This window comes from Garra rufa, chromosome 20 (assembly GCF_049309525.1).
Source record: "Garra rufa chromosome 20, GarRuf1.0, whole genome shotgun sequence".
NCBI classification, from domain to species: Eukaryota; Metazoa; Chordata; class Actinopteri; order Cypriniformes; family Cyprinidae; genus Garra; species Garra rufa.
Genome location: NC_133380.1, coordinates 3,757,171 through 3,774,910, shown reverse-complemented (window position 1 = coordinate 3,774,910; position 17,740 = coordinate 3,757,171). Strand labels below are relative to the sequence as shown.

At 32.9% G+C, this 17,740-nt stretch overlaps 1 protein-coding gene across 1 annotated transcript in view; it reads left to right on the top strand.

The window, feature by feature from the left end:
- LOC141294301 (CLIP-associating protein 1-like) overlaps positions 1–3,019 on the top strand; it is a 57,806-nt gene extending 54,787 nt beyond the window's left edge. The window contains exon 31 of the mRNA XM_073826373.1: positions 1,663–3,019. Coding sequence (XP_073682474.1) covers positions 1,663–1,749 — 87 coding nt within the window. The 3' untranslated portion in view covers positions 1,750–3,019. The remainder of the gene's footprint in view (positions 1–1,662) is intronic.
- Positions 3,020–17,740: the final 14,721 nt, after the last annotated feature.

Sequence of the window (17,740 nt, the reverse complement as noted above, 5' to 3'; positions counted from 1 at the left end):
CGACGTCACTTCCCTGGTTTGAAAAAAGCACGTAAAAGTCCTCCTACTACATCTGTGTGCATGTCAACTTGTAGGACTTTTACGTGCTTTTTTCAAACAAGGGAAGTGACGTCGACGTGTAGTTTTTGAGACTAGTAGGGATCGGCTAAAACGTGTTTTTAAAACACTCATGGTGGACTTACAAATGTTCTGATGCAGCGTTTTGTGAGTACATAACCTATTTACACTACTGTACAAGTTAGGTAAGATTACTTGCATGTTTAGTGGTGCAATATACGAGATACATCACATGTACCATTCACTCCTGTAACAAGCAATTCGAAAAACTCTAATATCTCCATAAATGTTCGACTAAGGTAAAAAAAAACTTCGGATGGGGTATTTACATGGGCTTCGGAGTGCATAGCAATGAAGTCAATTCTACTCTGAACCATCCCTTTAAGTAGCACAGGTACATTCGTAGCAATAGCCAAAAATACATTGTATGGGTCAAAATGATCATTTTTTTCTTTTATGCCAAAAATCATTAGGATATTAAGTAAAGATCATGTTCTGTGAAGATATTTTTGTCAACTTCTTATCATAAATATATTAAAACTTAATTTCTGATTAGTGATCTTCATTTGGACAACTTTAAAGGTGATTTTCTCAGTATTTAGATTTTTTTGCACCCTCAGATTCTAGATTTTCAAATAGATGTATCTCAGCCTGGTTTTGTGGTCCAGGATCACAAATGGTTGCTTGTTGAAGTGTCTGAAGTTAATATCTGGAATAATTAAGATATTTTTTTCAAGTATCTTCTGCTCACCAAGGGTGCATTTATTTGATCAAAAATACAGCAAAAAATCTGAAATAGTATTACAATTTAAAATGGCTGTTTTCCATATGAATATATTGTAAAATGTAATTTATTCCTGTGATCAAAGCTGATTTTTCAGCATCATTACTACAGTCTTCAGTGTCACATGATCCTTCAGAAATCATTCTAATATGCTGATTTGCCGCTCAAGAAACATTTCTGATTATTATCAATGTTGAAAACAGTTGTTCTGCACAGTATTTTTGTGGAAACTGCCATACATTTTATTTTTCAGGATTCACAGATGAATAGAAAGTTCAAAAGAACAGCATTTAATTAAAATAGTAATCTTTTCTAACATTATAAAGGTGTTTACTTTAATGCATCTTTGATATATACAATATTAAACTTTTAAAAGGTAGTGTATATGTGAAGCTGCCTAAAAATGATGTCTTTTAGAAGGCAGCATAATGTTCCAGTGTTTAAAAACATTCTCTGTTTTTATTTTAATTTCACTTAAAGTTTAAATATTTTTTTTGTGTGTGTTTTTGTCATCTTTGGTTTATTTATTTATTCATTTATTTTAATATGTCTAGTTTTGATTAAGGCATGGTCTAAGTACCTAAACTAAACAAAAATGAGAGAACCTGAGCAATTACCTGAAATAAAATAAGTTTAAGATTTTGTTCTATATATTATTTTATTTCTGATCAAGTATTGAAAATGTCTTTTATGGTTTGGTTCAGCTATAATAACCCTGTAATGTTCCTGCCTTTTTATTGTGTTGGAGTTTCAAAAGTGCACATGCAACCCCTTAAAATACTGTCTATTTAGGCAACGGATGTGTCTAATTTTCTCCACAGATGAAGCTGCTGAATCTCTACATCAAGCGAGCGCAAACCACCAACAGCAACAGCAGCAGCTCTTCAGACGTGTCGTCTCACAGCTGAATCATTCCTGCAATCCTCTCTCATGACTTTGCACATTTACGAGTAGATCTTCAGCTGCACGTGCGCATTTGCTTCATTGAACAGGTGCAAACACTTACACCATTCAAGCGCATCGACTGCGTTAGAACAAACATCTGCTACCAACAGTGTGTGAGTGTGAGTGTGTGTACGACAAACTGTTTTTATTGCTCTTTTACCATTGCCATGCCGTTTATCCTCCTCATATTCAAAGCACACGTGGTTTTCTGTCTGATTAGCCAATCAGGATTGGTCTTACCTCTCATTAGTGAATGTAAAGCCCATTTTTACGTCTTTAACGCTGCTGCCTCGAGTTCTCTAGAACGCTCTTTTAGTGATGAGATTCATTTTTGGGCATTTTAAGAATATGCAAGAACAGAGATTGTATTTGTACAGTATTTCTTTTATTTCCGGCCAACAGGCGAGGAGCTTTTGATTTTAAGAACGATGAATACTAACACGAATTTAGTTCGAAATCCAAATTTTAGGCGAGCCATAATCATTTCAATACTAACATGAAGACTCATGTGATTTAAGGACCATACGGATGCATTTTTGTATAAAAAAATGTGCAGTTTGATTCAATGAAAAAGCATTAGAATCTTATTTGGAGTTCTTAAAAATGATCCAAAACAAAACTGAATCATTAAACAAAAGCTTCACTCACAAAAGCAGAATTTGAATCTTTTAAGAGCAATTGTTGTAACTAAAAAATAATCCAAATTGGATTTCTACCAGTCAAATTTAGCCCGTTTTAACCCAGTTGTTGTGGTTTTAAAAACGCCTGTTTGTGCCGTTTAAAGTGCTTTGTTTTGTCTTTTTGTACCCGGTTTTAAATCTTGGTGCTTAAATGATTCACTCTGTGCTACTGCTCATTTCATTTGTTTTTTTTTTCTTTGGTTTGATTTTAAAGACCTTACATCAAGTTTATTCAAATATTAAAAGGAAAGTCTTAAATATGTTAAATGACCGATATCCTTGAATGTTTTACTTTTGCTTTATGCAAATTTAATGCATTTAAATTAAAGAATTTGATTACATTATCAATATCCTAAAACAAATCACTTTTGCATTTTGCAAATTTGAATAGGAGAATTAGATCTTAAATGTATTAATTGAAATTATGAATATCCTTAAACAAATTACATGATGCAAAATTCGAATTTGATGCAGTTGAATAGTAGAATTTGATCCTAAACAAGTTCAATTATCAATATCCCTGGATAATTTTTGCATTTTGCAAATTTCAACTTGATTAAATGACCAATATCCTTGAATGTTTTACTTTTGCTTTATGCAAATTTGATGCATTTAATTTGGAGAATTTGATCTTAAATGTATTTATTTGTGCTGTTTAAAGTGCTTTTTGTATCCGGTTTTAAATCTTGGTGCTTAAATGAATCACTCTGTGCTAATGCTCATTTAATTTTGGTTTTATGTTCTCTGGTTTGATTTTAAAGGCCTTACATCGAGTTTATTAAAAGGAAAGTCACATTACTTGCTCTTCCCAAAGAACATTCAACACACACAAAAAAAAAAAACTTTTTGTGGGGTGAATCATTTACAATCCTTCTAATAAATGATTCAAAGCAGAAAATATATTTTAAACATTTCTTATTTGGTTTTCTGGACTGCATGCAGGCAATCGATTCACACTGATTCAGTCTTTCACTACACAAACGTCACTACTGTTCATTATATGTGAAGCTGAGAGAATCAAATCTAAGATTTGTAAATACTTTATAGGGCACTACATACAGACCTGCTTGAGTCTTTAATTGAGTTTGAGTTTGATGAAGTTGATTAACTGAAGGACGTTTTGCATAAACGCTTTGCTAATGGCGGTAGATGGAGACGTAGAGCTTGACATGCTGCGCATGCTTATGTTTATATCCACGTCTGTATTTATTTGACACTGCAGCTGTATATATACCACCTGGTTTAAGTTCACCTGTGTAGAATTTGCAATCTAGATAAACCAAACCTGAGTTTTCCACTTCTGTGTCTGCGTGAATTTTATTTTTCTGTCTTTAATGCACTGGATGTAATATGATATGAATGATTTTTGATTATGCAGCAGCTTGTCATCTATTCTTTAAATATTAATGTAAGTGTTGATACTGAGGTTATTGATAGTGATTCAGTGCTGGTTTAACGCTGACGCCTTAGTGTTTTCTTGTTCTGATCTGTCGACAATCTTTTAATCACGTCAGTCAGGGATTGTGGTGAAGAGAGAAGCAAAGTTTTTAATTGCAGGATGTTTCGTCAGAGCAGGAAACTTGAGTAAAAATGAAATAAAATGACAAAGCAAGGCAGTTTTAGACCAATAAAATGTTTAAAGACATCATGACAAACACATTTAAACCTTTAATTATTAATATGCTTACTTTTGCATTAAACTAATTTGAATTTGGAGAATTTGCTTAATGTTAAATGATCGATGATCTTGATTCATTTACTTTTGCGTTATGCAAAATTGAATTTGAGGCATTTTAATGGAAGAATATGATCTTAAATATGTTATATTGTCAGTATCCTTGAATAATTTACTTTTGCATTTTGCAAATTTTAATTTGATTAATTTGTTCTTAAATATGTTGAATGACCAATATCCCTGAATGTTTTACTTTTGCTTTATGCAGATTTGATGCATTTATATTGGAGAATCCGATGAAGTTTAAATTATCAAAATTATGAAACAATTAATTTTTTGTATATTGAATGTTTTACTTTTGCATTATGCAAATTTGATACATTTAAATAGCAAAACTTTAGCTTAAATATGTTAAATTATCAATGGTTTTGAATGTTTTACTTTTGCTTTTTGCAAATTTGATGAATTCATATGTGTTAAATTATATCTTGGAATAATTTAATTTAGCATTATTTAATGTTTTCCTTTTGCATTATGCAAATTAGAATTTGATGCATTTGAATAGAATAATTTAATCTTAAATATGTTCAATTATCAATATCACTGAATAATTTGTGCATTTTGCAAATTTGATTAGGAGAATTTGATCTAAAATATGTTCAATTATCAATATCTTTGAATGTTTTAGTTTTGCTTCATGCAAATTTGATGCATTTAATTTGGAGAATTTGATCGTTAAAGTTAAATGACAATATCCTGAAACAATTTATTTTGCATTATTCCAGGATATTGACAATTGAACATATTTAAGATCAAATTCTCCAATTCAAAATTGCATAATGCAAAATTAAATTATGTTAATTTGAATTGGAGAATTTGATCTTAAATGTGTTAAATTATCTTCATTCTTAAATAATTTACATTATTCAAATCTTGATTTGGATGCATTTGAATTGGAGAATTTGATCTTATATGTGTTAAATAATCAATATCCTGGAATAATTTAATTTTGCATTATGAACATTTCATTTGGAGAATTTTCTTGAAAAGGTTTACGTTTGCACTGTGCAAATTAGAATTTGATGCATTTAAATCAGAGAATTTGATCTTAAAGGTTAAATTATCAATATCCTGAAACAATTTATTTTGCATTATGCAATTTTGAATTGGAGAATTTGATCTCAAGTATGTTAAATTATCAATATCCTGGAATAATTTAATTTTTCATTATGCAAATTTCATTCGGAGAATTTTATCTTAAATGTAACATGATCAATATTCTTAAAGGTTTTCCGTCTGCATTGTGCAAATTACAATTTGATACATTTAAAAAGAGAATTTGATCTTAAATGTGTTAAATTATCAGTACATTTGGATGTTTTACTTTTGCATTTTATAAAGTTGAATTTAAAAGTGTTTAATTTCCATGAAAATAATGTCACAATACCAAAAAAATGCAAAATGGATATATTTTTCAAGTTGATTTTGGGGTGGAATATGACCTGAACATGTTCTTAAAACACTGTGAGATTCAACTTCTGCACAAACAGTCAAACACATGAACCAAGACGTTCCCGACCTCCTCAGAAAGTCTTTCTCCGGCTGTGCTTCTCTCTGTCGGTCCGGCTGAAGGTCACGAGTGTCAGTAATGAGATGCTCTTTCATCTGTCACTCTGATGTCTGAAGACTCACTGGACTTTCACTCCAGACCTTCACAAGTTTCAGTCTTTGTAGTCGTTACCTACACCATCATTCTGTCCTTTGGTTAACTCGCTGACGCTCTTCTATCTTGCTATGTGCTTCTAATGGATTTATTGTTTTATATTTATATCCATGATTGACTTGTGGCACAATTTATGACTGGAGAACTGTTCATTTTGAAGATTTCTGTGTTCCACCAGCAGGTGGAGGTAAAACAAAGCTGAATGAAGCTCTTGAAGGATCAGATTCTGGAATGGAAGAATACTGCATACTATTTTACTTTTTAATCATTTATAATGCTTTATAGACTTTTATAGAGTTTTATGTACTGAAAAATAAAAATGTCACTCATAAATTGCTAGGAAATATAAACAAATGGCAAGCAGCACATTGAAATAATGTGAGGTTTTGAAATCAAAGACAGAAGAAATAGTGTTTTCTTGATATTACAGGTTTTATATGAATGTGAGAACCCTGTATACTGCATACTGTTTACTATTTTTATGTTTTTTACTGCAAAGAAACAGCACTGCATTTGAAATGCATAAAACATAAAAGGAAAGAAGATAAAGTCCAAAAAGGTAAACAAATGACACCTGAAAAATAGATACAATCAAAATTTGTTACTATTTTGCAAAACAAACTATTTTGTTCACTGTTACGTTGTTTCTATTCTTTATTCGTTTCCATAATTATTTTACATTTGATAAATCCTTGATATTTCAGGTTTTATATGAGTGTGAGAACCCTGTATACTGCATACTGTTTACTATTTTTAAGTATGTATGTCGATTTAAATATTTCAAACAGTAAACATCCCAAAGACACTCTTAAATGTGCCTTTTTATAGCACTTTATCTATTTGTGTCAATAGATTTCAACTACAATTCATATTTTTAAAGGCCGTTTTCTCAAAATGAGTTTTTTCTCCTACACAGAGCCATAAATCTCCACTTCAGTAGCACTTACACACCAAACTTTACAGTTTTATTAATGTCCATATCCTTAAGGTTTTTACAAAGGGATTTGTTCATATATATAATTTACTTGATTATATAAAACATTATATTCCCCCCAAAAATTGTGAAAATACATAGTTTTCTGTCCGTTTTAAGTATTTTCTGAATTATGGAGTGACAAAAATTAAACACATTTGACTCTAATGTGTAAAAAAAAAAAAATTAAACAAGAATTTTGAAACAGACTTCATCCAGTGTTTCGGTTTTTGTACTAGCAATGTAAGCAAATTAGTGCATATATTTCATTAAAATTATGCCTCATTTACATATTTAAACCTAACATTTTAGACACCGATGACTTCAGCTGAAAAGAAAAGTCGTTTTAGATCACTGATCTATATAAATATTATGGATGAGTGTTTTCGATGCCTTTCCTTACCTTAGAAATTACATTCACTGATAAATCAAACACAATCTGACAACAGTTCATAACTATTTTATGTTTTTAGATGCTACGATCAACTTAGGCGCCAGTGACGGTTAATTATGGGTGGGGCCTAGTTATTTTGTTTTTCTTTAAAAATCGTATGTATAGTATGATTTTAACATTGTATATGGCAAGCTGTTTTAGCCTAAAATATACTATGTGTTACTCTTCGTAATTGCATTTCAATTAGGGAGTACCAATGCCAATTAGAGAGCTCTTTAAATCAGTTTTTACTAGTAACAATTCCAATTACAGGGCTCACTAATTCAATTCCTAGTAGTAACAATTCCAATTAGAGAGCTCTACAAATTAATTTTTACTAGTCCTATGTTTCCATTGACTTCCATTCATTTTTAATTACAGAGCTCAGTTAAATTCTTACTAGTAACAATTACAATTAGAGAGCTCTCTAAATCAATTTTTAATTTATAATTCCAATTAAAGAGCTCTCTAATTCAGTTTTTACTATTTTTTTTACTATTTTGTTGTTTCTATTGTTTATTCATTTCCATTTTTTTTTTAACATTTGATAAATCCTTGATATTTCAGGTTTTTTATGAATGTAACTCTGTATACTGCATACTGTTTACTATTTTTAAGTATGTATGTAATTTTAATGATCAAATAATGAGTCAAAAAAGAATTCTTTGTAGCAACCACTCTATTCTTCAACTCGGAAAGAAGCCTATGGGAGAGACTAAATATTTTAGCGGATATTCAATTTTTACTGGTAAAAAACCACATTAAAGATCTGTTTAATTGCAGAGCTCTTTAATTGGAATTATTACTAGTAAAAATTGATTTAGAGAGCTCTTTAATTGTAATTGCTACTAGTAAAAATTATGTTGTAGAGCTCTGTAATTAAAAATGAATGATAGTCAATGGAGACATATGACTAGTAAAAATTAACTTGTAGAGCTCTGTAATTGAAATTGTTACTAGTAAGAATTGAATTAGTGAGCCCTGTAATTGGAATTGTTACTAGTAAAAACTGATTTAAAGAGCTCTCTAATTGGCATTGTTACTAGTAGGAATTGAATTATAGAGCTCTCTAATTAAATCGTTACTAGTAAAAATGCAATTACTATGAGTAACTCATAATATATTTTAGGCTAACACGGCTTGCCATAATCGTCCGAACTCATTCAGTTAACGTTTTCCCCTGAGAAATGACGATTAAGAAAGTGAATATGTCAATTCTTCATTCCTGAAGGACTTTTAGTGTCACAGAAACTCACAAAAATCGTCGAGCTCCATATGAATCTTCCTTAGCTGGACGCCAATGAGACGGAAGCCACACACATAAAATTTACAAATGGCCGCGTCCACTCTTACCTGAAGAAAAATATGGATAGTGTTATATTTAGTCAAGTAGTAGATCACTTTGTGCTTAAAATTGTGATGCAATTCCCAACATAGTTGTAGCTACTCAACATTTACAAACTTAGTCACAGATAAAGTGTCCGTTCATCCTCTGAGATCATCTTGAAATGACAGAAGGCTGTCTGAATCATGAATGACATGATGATAATTACTGATGTCTGGAGAGGTACATGTGTCCTGACACACCATCACTGTCCTGCGGTCCGAAGAAGAGCGATCTTCATCATCCGCGATGGAGGACAGAGATGAGAGACGCAGTGAAGCTGAAAATAGCGGGATGGCCGCCTGATGATCTGTGATTGTATTAGTCCGCTGACAGAGCCCTTAACAAGAAGAAATTGATTTACTGTAGACTTCATTCTGTGGGATTAATCAGTGGAATATCACGAGGAGGATTAAATATGGAGCTCGACGATTCCTGTGACACTAAAAGTCCTTCAGGAATGAAGAATTGACATATTCACTTCCTTAATCGTCAACATTTCTCAGGGGAAAACCAGAGCCATAGAGAAAGAGAGTTGCGACACGCTTTGATCTCGCCGCCGCGCGGTCACGTGGTTCATGGAGCGCTCAAAAGTTCCAAACAACTCCGCGCTGTCAATGTGTTTGAATGGGTTTAAGTAGGATAGACAGCAGTTTCACTATATTTGCAGCAATTTCGAGTAACTATTAACACATAATGTGCATTGATTGTGTATTGATAACTTCTCTGAATACGCTTTACAATCGCATTTTATTCTGGGGAGTGATAAAGAGACATAATTAATATGTTCTCATACTTTTTGGCAGTCAAATGTGACCAAACACCTTAAGTGTAACTTTTATTCAATTAAATAATTGTAATATATAGTTCAGTTCTATTTAGTTAATGTTTTGAGGAGTTTTTTGTACTAAATAATATGTGCAATAATGATCCTGACCATTTAAAAGATAATATAGTATTTATGTTATAGTTTAGTGTGATATTTAAGGTAAATACATTTGAATGTGTATTTGGACATGATCAAACACTCTTTTTTTATATATATGTTTCGATTTAACGATTTAATGTTAAATAAAAAAAGTAATTTACTCGTGTTATTTTATGATATTCAAATATACAACATAACTGAATATTATAAAAGGCAAGCAAAAATGGCATTGAACATAATAGAAAAGATGAAAATAGTGTTTAAAAAAACACAAAGCAACGAATTGCATTCAGCATACATTTTTATCGTATTTCTTGAATGCAGTCTTTACTGAAACTCATTCAACCTCCTACAGAGAGAGAAAGATTGCAGAAAGACTAAAAACGTAAAAATATGACAACTAGTATCTGGTTATGGTCGCTGTTATGGCGTTTCTCACGTTTTCTAACTGCATTTACAGCATAACTGTTTATTTTTTAACGATAAACATTAACTATAACACGCTTCATAAAATAACACTACTGGCCAGTTTTCCGAGAGGTCAACTGATGCGTTAAAATGTAAAAAATGCAGTAATTTCTTCAATTTACCGGCGACTGTGCTTGAGAAGCGCTGAAATGAATGGACTTCTATGGAGGAACTATTGGTTGTTTGGAACTATTGGCCGCTCCATCACACGCTTTACTTCCGCATTCCTCAGTTCCTATGGAAGCCTATGGGAGTGTCGCAACTCTGTTTCTCTATGGCTCTGGGGAAAACGTAACTGAGTATGAGTTCGCACGATTTTTAAAGGAAAATAAAATAACTAGCCCCGCCCATAAATAACCGTCACTGGCGCGTAAGTTGATCGTAGGATCTAAAAACGTAAAATAGTTATGAACTGCCGTCAGATTGTGTTTGATTTTTCAGTGAATGTAATTTTTAAGGTATTAGGAATTGTAGGAGAGTCATTCTACCAAACGGGTGCCATTTGGGTCCGCAATGTTTGATGAGATGCTTAAGGCACAAAAATGTTTTTTTAAAGCCTAAAGTTATTCATTCAAGCATTCTTGTTAACATGATATACTATGATAAAACACTATTCTTAAATTTTTTTTTCAAACTTCCGTGTTGACCAACATGATATTTTCATCTAAATTATCACTAAGTTATATATTTATTTAAAACTTTTATTATTTTCAGCGTTATACGTGTCCTTGTTTACATAAGATATATTTATTCAAACAAAACATTATTTTTTTGTAAATATTTTATGATTTGTGTGTGTCCCTCAGTTTAACTTACCACCCCATCACACTAACTTGTTTGATCTATAATTAATGTACTGTTGCTTTAAATGACATCACAAAGAGGAAGTGACATCATTTGAGCCTTACAGCCACCAAGAACAAAAACAGGCAAATAATGACATTCTTTTACATTGTTTATTTGATGTTTTTTTTTTTTTTTCATTTTAGACAGGGTTCGTCAAGCTTAACGCAACCACCCAGTCACGCAAAGTAGACAGGGAGAAATGTTTTTTATTAATTCTTTTACGTTATTAATGTAAAAAAAATCTAATTTCACATTGAATGCATGCATGCTAGGTGAGAAACCACCCTAAATATTGGCTAATCAGTATTTTTGTTAACTTGTTTGGTTAATTTTTTCCCACATCACTCATTCACTCACTATCACAGCATTTCACTCTTAACAAGACAACCCAAAAAGTGCCAACAGAACCAGTTGATTGGGAAACAGGAAATCTAAGTGGAAAGTGGTGTGTGATTAAATATAACAATGACATCCCGCCACATGGAAATCCAGAAGGATGTGTGGATGTGACTCTCCCAGTCACTGTTATGATGCTCATTTCTGTTTTTCAGTGCATGAGCATGAGTTTTCAATTATATCTTCTATTTCAATGTCTCCTCTCCCCCAGTTTTAAAGTTTAAAACCAGCAGTTCATATAGAGAAACACTGTCACATTGCTTACCACCCCATCACAGGGTCATTTTGTAATAAGTTTACATAAATAAAATAATATGTTACTTGATTTAATGTTGTATATGATATTCTTATTGTGTGGACTAATAAAATAAATGCCACTTTATTTTATTTTATTTTTTTTGTTGTTGTTGAGTGAATTAGTTTTTTCACTACAATCAGTGAGGCCATTGAAATGTCAAATTCATTTTTCAAGATTAAAAATCGAACAATACATTGTTTTATTAAATTATTTATTAGATTCTCTTTGATGGTTTCCAAAAAAGGACAAATTCATTATTAGGAAAACATAAAATTTAAAAAATATATTTCATGTCTTACTACTCTAATGGCAAAGGTGCCCTTGCTTGAAAAAGGATAGTATTAATGAGGAGTTTGTGCCTGAATATGTTTTTGGAGGGTTAACTTGTCTTTCAAATTGTTGTCTTTTTCATAGAAAGTTTGTTCTTAATGAATTTTTTGAAAATCGCAAAGTGGAAATGTCACCCGTTTCGTATAAGATAGAAAATCCAAAAAGAATCCTGTACAAAAATCTTATTGGAATCCTTTAGCATTTTTGACAAGGTTACGGGAAAAATAAGGTGGAGACTGGAGACATAAAAAACTGGATGTTTTGAAAGTTTAGAAAACATTCAGAAATAACGTTTTCAACTTATTTTTGTTAGCTGCGATGAGATATAGTGCTGTAATGCTCATGTGAGATTTCAAATTTCCAGGTTGTGTCCTAAATCCTTGTTTGAGATTCCCCCGTACACCTGTAATTGTTTATTTGGAGACGCGGGTCCCTGCGCAGGTATAAACCCGAGCGACGACGCGCTCATTAGCGGCCGCTTCTCTCCGCGGTGGCCGCGTCTCATCTCCGGTGCGCCACCGCGCGCTTTTCCTCATCAACATTCACCCAGCCGGAGAAAATTAATTCTATTAAAGGGCTCAATTCCCTCCGCCAGACCTCACTGTTTAAACATCTTTTTAGTGTATGATTAGAGCATATTTCCCAAACCTGGCTGGGAGTGGCGGCTGGGTCGGGGAGGTCGAGCGAATGAAAGAGGACGACTTCATTGTGCGATGACTGGACCATAAATCATCGGCCGTTTTCTATAAATCACGGCAGATGGCAGGGAGCGAGCGCGGGCTCGTGGGAGTCCACCGGCCCCGGTGCACGCAGGGAAGCGCGGACTGCAGCAGACGCTGGCAGCCGAGCGGGTCATCGCGGAAGGAACGGGCCGTGCCGCGTCGAGGGGGCTCGCGGTGATGAGATGCAGACCTGGAGGTCCGGGAGACCCACCTCTCCATACTGGCCCGCGTTTAACACGTCTAATCGGCCTGATTAATATGTATGCGCGCCTCGGCTCCCCCGGCCCATGTGAGGCCTGTCAGGCTGACATTAGATGTCTCGTGTTCAGGGATTCCGGGAGGTGAATTGGCCGTTCTGTCATCCATTCTGATTATGAAGATGTAATTGAGCACACTATGAAATTTAATGCGGTCGCATTGCAGCAGTGCTGCTGGAGGAAGATGGACTCCAATCAGCCCAAAGTCATTATCTCAACACAACCAGACTTTCGCAGAGCAATAATAAGGCCAGAAAACATTATTAGCCTACTGCGGTCTGACGCACTTTGCATAGAGTATATAATACAGCTATTGAAATACACATTTTGGATTTTTAACAGTGAAATGTTGGACCAAAACGTTCTAAAAGTAGCTAATGGACTTCTATGGTGCCCTTGAGTTTGAACGTCCAAATAGCAGCTTCATAGGGCTCTAAACGATCACAGCCGAGGAAACAAGGGTCTTATCTAGCAAAACGATGGGTTATTTTCTTAAAAAAAATAAAGAATTTTTTTCTTAAAAAAATTATTATTCTAAAATATTTTCTTAAAAAAAATAGAATTTATATACTTTTTAACCTCAAATGCTCATCTTGTCTAGCTAAAGTATATAAGTTGTAAATGTTTTTTAGAAAATAACCAGAAGTCCATCACATGGAGAGAAATCCTGAAATGTTTTCCTTAAAAAACATCATTTCCTTACGACTGAAGAAAGAAAGACATGAACATTTTGGATGACAAGGGATGAGTATTATCTGTAAATTTTTGTTCTGAAAGTGAACTACTCCTTCAATAAAGACAAGGGTGTAGGTTTGATTTTATTTGTTGGGAAATAACAGCAGACAACAGATATTTAATTGTTTAATCAAAATTATTGCTAGGGTCAATTCAGAGTTGTCTGTATATGTAATAGCATCTCTACTAAATTCTACACACTTGAAAATCATAACAAGCGAGGTCCGACTATGGACACTATAGTTCTGTCCTTAAATATGAAGAAGTCAAACAAGAGATCAATGCATTCATCCAAATTTCACAAAAAGTTTATGGATGTATTATAATTTAAAGCCCCAATAAGTAACTTTTTTTTTTTTTTTTACCTTAAAATAATGTTTCCAAACTCATGTCAGTGGTTCATCAACTCATAACAGGGTGAAACGGCACTTTCGTATTTGCTTTGCGACCCTCTATCAGCCATAACAGCACTATGTAAGTTTGGGTTGTCGGTCGCGGTTTTGTAGTTCAAATGATACTACAAATGCGACTTGCTTTACGGCAGGCTTCACAAAAGGTTTTCATACTTTTATAAGGTCATACAACATACTCTACCTTGTCACTGGACATCGTTATTTCCAAAGCCGGTCCTGGATAGCCTCCAAACAAATAACGTGCATGTGACACGACGGTAGGCTTAATTATTTACGACAGCGGTAATGGACAATTCCGCTTCTAACCTGTAGAGGAAGCATTGAGGGAAAAGTTACTTAGTGGGGCTTTAAGACACTGAAGTCAGTTGCTGTTTTTGTCACTCTTCTAAGGAAGATTCATTCATTTGTTTGCCAATAAACCACACAATCTTTATCTTAGATTTAAAAAAATGTTCATGTTCATCTGTAATCTCATTTTGAAATTTACTTTTTGTTATTTTTTAAAGATTCTTCTTTGTTTGTTATTTGTTTTGTTTTTATATCTACATTGCCTTAATGGTTTGATGTTTTGTACTATTTAAAATAAAACAAATCTGAAAAAAGAACCCTCTCTGAATAATGATTCGCGAATTAGTTCCGAAGTTCCGATCTAAATCGAATGAACTCGATATGCGAAGTTCCGATCTGAATTTAATGATTCGTGTTATATGCAAAGTTCCGATCTGAATCAAATTCCGATTCCGTGTTCTGAAAGGATCAAATCATTCGCGATTCTGCGTTCTGAAAGGAAGAATCCGAAAGGCGAATCAGTTCCAAAGTCTCGATCTAAATCAAACGATTTGCGATCCGAACTCCAAAGTTCCGACTTAAATAAAATGATTAGTGAACCTTCTCTGAAGTCTGGCTCTGAATCAAATGATTTGCGATCCGCACCCCGTTGTCCCCATCTGAATGATGATTCGCCAACCATAATTTCAGATCGGGACTTGGATCAGGAGAGTGGATTGCAAATAATTCAATTCGCAAAATGAATTGCGAATCCGCTCCTAAGTTCCAATCCAAATAAAAAAATTCGCGATAAGTTCTTTGAAGTGCAGTCCAAATGATTCGCGATGCGCGATTCGATTTGAGAGCTTCAAATCAGAATCATTTGGTTTAACTGATTCGGATTTTCGAAATGCTCTGTTTCACCCATACTATAGATGCTTTTCAAAATAATAACAAGCTATGTCGAAATTCGAAAACTAATCTCTTTTGATCTGACTTTTGCAAGTGAATCATTTGAACTGAATGATCGAAGTCACGAATTTGAATCAATCGGAGCGGCTCCAGCGTAAATGATTCACTCAGTTGATTCGGTTTGATTCTGTTCCGGTTTTCGCGTCTTCCGCCATGTTTACAAAATACTATCAGTACTACTACTGGCGTACCTCGCTAGTTTCATGACACTGACTGAAATAAGGGAACAAATTATGGTGTTTAGAAGCAAAACATCCATATTTCCATTCCAAAGATGACAACACAAATCTACGAACATATTCAGGTGAGGTAACCGGTTTACCGCTAACTAGTTAATGCTAACATACTGCATTATGATGGAGTTTGTAGCTTAATTCACTATATTTGAACTAGTTTGCGCTGCAGTTCAGTTGCTGACAGTTCAATAGGAAATCAGCTGAAAGCATCCAGTCATCTCATACCATTGAAGTGAATGTTACATTTATCAGTATATATTTGAATAAACATTTGAGAAATTATCGTTGTATTTGATTGTTTTAGTCTATATAGAATGATAGTCAATGTGAATTTAGCAAAGATATAAGCAGAAACAGTAAAAAACAAGACGATTTGTTGTGTCAGGATCATTTATGATGTGGTAAATTTTTAATACACACTTTATAGTATATACTTTTATAATAAAGTGCATTAAACTCGTGCTTGCTTTGCACTCATATTCCCATATGAGTGCATATTCCCAAGTATATTCCCATCACCATCAAAGTATATGCATTGAATGCAAAGAAAGTATTAAATGAAATGTAGCCAAAGTCAATTAGATTAGTTAATGTTTCAGGACTTATTGTGAAAGATTATTTGGTGCATTTTATTCTAAAAGACTTAAAATAACAATAAAACAAATAAATAAAAATTAAAATGAATTAAAAACACATTTTCACTGAGAAATACGTAACATTTTAATTTTGTGTGTGTGTGTTTTATGTTAAAACATCTAAAATGAAATCAATTTTATAAAAGGACTCCCTGAAAGTTTTGTTTTGTAGTTTGCCACTGGAAAAGACATCTGGATGAATTTCAGATGTGGGAATTTTCAGTAAAAGAGTTGATTTGCATTTTTTCCTCTTTTCTCTCATGTCCTTTTTAAAACAATACTGTGGTTTTATCTGTAAGCTGCTTGCTGACCTTGGTTTTACAGTGAACTCACTAAATAAAGCATCTCTTTCTCACACATGCGGACACCTTTATGGTTCTGTTTACTGCGTGTCTGGATTATTTAAATAGCTGCTGAATTACACCTGAGGCCTGCGTTTATACGTCCGTTTATTTACAGACACCGCCAGGTTATGAAAATGCATTTTAAACTGATATTAAATGTCAGTTACTGATAGAACAATTTATACATGATGCATTTGTACCAATTCACATCCAAGAGCAATTTTATTTAACATTTACATTCATGCATTTAACAGATGCTCTTTTGCAAAGGGACTTCGATGGCCACATGCAGAGGAAAAGACTGCACAAATGGGTGAGTTTTGCAAAAGTCATCAGTTATTAAATGATATATAAATAAATTAGCACCTAAGCATTTATGTTTTAATGAATTAAACAGCACATTTGGGTTGGTTCTCCACTAGGGGGCGTGTTATGCTGATAATTCACATGCTCTCATGTATTTATGACTCAGACTTGTTGCATTCTTGCATTATTTCCTTCATGCACTAATATTGTCCCACTGTAAGTAGGTTTACTGTAGTAAACTGGGACACTGCAGCATATTATGGACTCACTAGGGACAAAAACACATTTTTTATTTTCTTTAAATGCTGCATTTATAGCCCAAGTTCATTTGACTAATTTATGATATAATTAAACACTATAAAGTATTTAAATTGCAGCATTTTATTCATTTAAACTTAACTTTAATTGGTTTGCAAAATGCAAAATAATGCTATATATCTATTAAATCTAATAAAATATTACCAAAAAATGACCCAAACAGGTAAAATCCAGGTTTTTGCCATTGTTTTGTATATCCACATTTGCATTAGCCTAAATGTTTAATATTTTAAGACTGGAAAATGTGTTTTATTGCGCCTTGAAATACACTTTGAAATATATTTTGTGAACCAAATATTATATTTATATTACAGACTTAGGGACAAAAACACTTTTTATTATCTTTAAATGCTGAATTTATATCTCAAGTTCATTTGACTGATTTGTGATACAATTAAACATTATAAATTGCTAATTTTTATCACTTTAGTTGATTTAAATGCAAAATAATGCTATATATGAATGAAATATAATAAAATATACAAAAAACATATAATATTACATATTAAAAATATTTATATAAATATAAATAATATAAAATACATTTACATTTAAACATTACATTATTACAATCCACATTTGCATTAGCCTGAATGTAAAATATTGTAAATTTGG